This window comes from Octopus sinensis, unplaced genomic scaffold, assembly GCF_006345805.1.
Source record: "Octopus sinensis unplaced genomic scaffold, ASM634580v1 Contig19199, whole genome shotgun sequence".
Classification (NCBI taxonomy): Eukaryota; Metazoa; Mollusca; class Cephalopoda; order Octopoda; family Octopodidae; genus Octopus; species Octopus sinensis.
This window is the reverse complement of record NW_021836228.1, coordinates 7758-11867: the sequence shown is the minus strand read 5'-3', so window position 1 is coordinate 11867 and position 4110 is coordinate 7758. Positions and strand designations below refer to the sequence as shown.

Below are 4110 nucleotides of genomic sequence, written 5' to 3'. Positions count from 1 at the left end.
TTTTAAATTAGTAATATTTGTTATTGTGAATATCATTAATATGGCCTGTTCACTATAGAGGAAGTTGACTATAGAGAGGGTTGACTGTAGATTATTGTACGGATTTTGACAGAAAGTCATAGCAGACAGATATTCAATAATAACCACAATGCTTTGAACACCATCATTTAGAAACAATACATACCTAGCCTAAATTCACTATATAAATTTATTTTGAAAAAGTAGATAAGGGTCCGCATGTTCATTTAATTATATGTATTTTATAAAGTTGTAAAATTATTTTATCTACCAGTTATAGATTGTTCTTGTGGTGTACGGATGGTTGGTTTTTCGCAGTCTGAAAAAGTCATTCCCATGGACGGATCCACAGAAATTTTAACAAATGGAACTCAAGAAAATGTGGACCTGACAGTTCATGGTCATCCTGATGCCTCGGGCAATTGCAATTACGGACCCCCACCGACCCCTTCAACTTTGATTCCCATGAAAGCTATTTGTGAGTCAATCGAATCTTCCAACCCTGGAGAATGGATGTCATCTCTATTGATTTGTGTCAAAGACCGTCTTAAACGAGTCCCCAGAGGAGGTTGGCCGCTCATTGCTACATATTTTGATTCCAAATTTGGAAAAAAGAAATCAATATATGAATTAAAAAAACTCGCTTCTGTCTTCGGGAATAAAAGTGAAATTTCCAAAAATGAAAATAAAACGAATAATAATTCCCCTGATTTGGCACTTTACAACAAGGTGCATGAGGAATTATTAATTCAAATTGATGCAAATAATTCTAAAACAATCGATGCGAGGCAACAGACAAGGAAGATACCGTCTCAATATGTAAATCACGAGTTAATCGAAATAATAAATAAATCATTGATCGAATATACAACAAACAACCTACCTACAAGTATTGAAGATATTTCAACTCTGATATATTCCGCGCAATGTGTGTATCAACAAATTACAATGAGGGATCCAATTAAAACGAATTGGAAGCAGAGAATACAAAATAAAATTGAGTCTTTGATTGAAAAAAAATATATTAATATCAAAATACTTTATGTCTACTATCAAAGACGAAGAAAATAAGAAAGTCATTGACATTTTATGTTCTTACAATTACAAAAAATCCAAAAGGGGAGAATTTGAAAGAATCTCGACAACAATCACAGACCAGATTCGAATCCTAAACAAAAAGGTGTCTATTGCAGATTCAAGGCGACAATACGGAATTGATAATCGGAAGTTTGAGTTGAATCAAAGGTCGTTCTACAGAAACCTCCATTCTAACTCTGATAATGCTCTGATTGATTGTTTCGACACATCTGATTGTCTCAAATTTTGGATGGACGTCTGGAAGAAAAAGGACAAAAATGAGTTAAGTTTTGGAGTGAATAAGAGAGTTACTGGTGCTGAGCACCATGACTCCGACATCAATGACGAGTTCATTTTAAACTTAATTGAATCTCTTCCTAACTGGAGAGCTCCGGGATGTGATTGTGTATACAATTTTTTCATCAAAAAATTGGATTCTCTTCACAAATTCTTATTTCAAGAAATCAGAAATATTATTAACGGAACTAGTCACGCGCAAAGTTGGTTTTATACTGGAATCACTTACCTGATCCCAAAGAAAGCAACCTCTATTGACCCCAAGGACCTCAGACCGATCACATGTATGCCATGTCTTTACAAACTGGTTACAAAGTGTGTGAATGAAAAAATCGCAATATATGCCGACACTTACAACTTGATAACTGAGTACCAGCTTGGAACTAAACGACATTGTCAAGGAGCAAACGAACTTGCACTTTTAAACAGATGTGTTAACAGAGCGCACGATAATAAATTATTTTGTGCATGGATCGACGTCAAGAAAGCATTTGACTCAGTTAGTCATGACTTTCTTGTTGAAATCCTCGAAAACTCTGGACTGCCTAATTGGATAACTAGTTTTATTATGTCAATTATTCCAAACTGGAAAGTCTCTTTGAGATTGGGAAAAAAACAGCTGGGAACTGTTAATATAGAACGTGGTATACTCCAAGGCGACTCTCTGTCGCCCCAATTATTTGTACTTGTTTTGGATCCGTTAAGTAGACTTTTATCTTCAAAATATCCAAATATATCGATAAATTCTGGTGGCATTAATTCCTTAACCTTTTCTACAAATCACTTCCTATTCATTGACGACTTGAAGCTATTGTCCAAAGAAGAGGAGACATTGGCGTGGATGATGGAAGATGTGAACTATTACTTTGAATCATCTGGACTGGAGAGGAATTTCGATAAATCAGCAACAAATAGTTACCTATTAAGAAATGATGGTAAATTGATGGATGGTCTGGACAGCTACAGATATTTGGGAGTTTTAGAAAACAGATGTAGTAAAGTACTCAAAGAAGACGTACTCAAAAATATTAAAGAAGAAATGCAAAACCGTATTGAAAAGTTATCGGAAACTAAATTAAACTCAGTCAATTTATTTAAAGCAATCAATGAACATGCTCTATCACTGTGCAATTACTATATTGGACTCATTGACTTAGAACCCTGTGAATTTGAAGAAATTGATAAATTAGTCAGAAAAATACTTATGAATTTGAATGTGCATATGAAACCAGCTTGCAAAGAAAGACTTTACTTACCGAGGAATATGTTTGGAAGGGGATTGATATCTATCACTTTCAAAGCTGAGAAAATGTTGTTTGATTTCAAAACAAGTCTGGAAAGGCGAAAATTTACTTCTCTGAGGAGTACAGGAATTCTGTGGGCTGAACAACAAAGAAAGTCACATATGGCCACAATCACAGAATTCTTGCAAATAAAATATGAATCACATTGAACAGACACTAAAGAGTCTGCAGATTGAGTGTCTCTTATCAGCTATTAAAAAGAAAACTCTCCATTCAAAATTATTTGAATCACTGGATAATGAGACTTTCGATATACAGACATCCTCAAAATGGATTGTAAAAGGAAATATTTCACCTAAATCTGAAGCCATGTTCTTCCTTCTGCAGGACAGGAATATTTTCTTCCGCGAGCTTGGTTCGAAATGCCCACATTGCAAATCTTCTAATAAGACGGTCGACCATTTGGCAACTCGATGCAATAGAATGCTTAATTCCGATTATACAAGGCGACATAACGAAATTGTTAAATCCATACACATGCACCTATGTAGAAAATTTGGATTCAAAAAATCAAAAAGGTTAAAGACTCACTCTATCCAAACCATAATTGCCAATGATAGTGCTGAATTACGAGTTGACACTACTATCTCTACCGAATCAAAAATTCAATATAACAAGCCGGACATTTTTCTATACCACAAATAATTAAACCAGATATGGCTAATAGAGATTGGAGTTACGTGTATGGATAATTTAAAAGCAGTTGAAGTTGAAAAACTTCATAAATATGATATCCTGGCAAGTGAATTAGAAATCATTTACAAAGCCAAAGTCAAAATACTTCCGATTGTCATTACCCTGGATGCGATCACCTCCAAGTATTTTAAAATATACATGGATTTGATTGGCATTAAAGACAGTGTTCTGGCATACATCCAAACGATTGCATTAAAGAAGACGTTGGAAGGAATGTTCGTAGAATATAAACATGGTTTCGAAGACGTAATGACGAAAGCATTGATTCTCAACAAAGATTATGCAGTGTGGAACACTCACCAAAGTGGAGCTAACTCGATGAAGAGGAGACATGATGAGGTGACAGAAAACGTATACTCTGAGGAAGGACAAATTAATAGCAAGAGGATCACGAAAGATGATGGTGCAGTTCAGGGAGGCCCAAGACCAGTAAATTTAAAAATTTAATTAATCTAACTTTTAATTTATCATTAATTTATTCATAGAATCATTTTATTAAATTATCAGCACCATCAAATAATTGTAACTATTGCTTAAATTGATGAATTTTGCGAGATTACAAACTAAATTACTAGTGTACTAATTAAAGAAAAAACAGAGAACGATCAGATCAGCTGCTAAAAAGCCTGAAGATTTAAAGCTTTCCAAATATTCTACCCTTTCGAAAAGTTTTTCGTGGTGCCGATAGCGGTGGAAACGTCGAGTGTTTTTGGTCCAA

The 4110-nt window shown here is 34.5% G+C and overlaps 1 protein-coding gene across 1 annotated transcript; it reads left to right on the top strand.

Annotated features, from left to right (window-relative positions):
• The first annotated feature begins 3380 nt into the window (after window positions 1-3380).
• LOC115232046 lies at window positions 3381-3839 on the top strand. The gene has a single exon (XM_029801924.1). It carries the CDS (start codon window positions 3381-3383, stop codon window positions 3837-3839), a length of 459 nt encoding a protein of 152 aa, XP_029657784.1.
• Window positions 3840-4110: the final 271 nt, after the last annotated feature.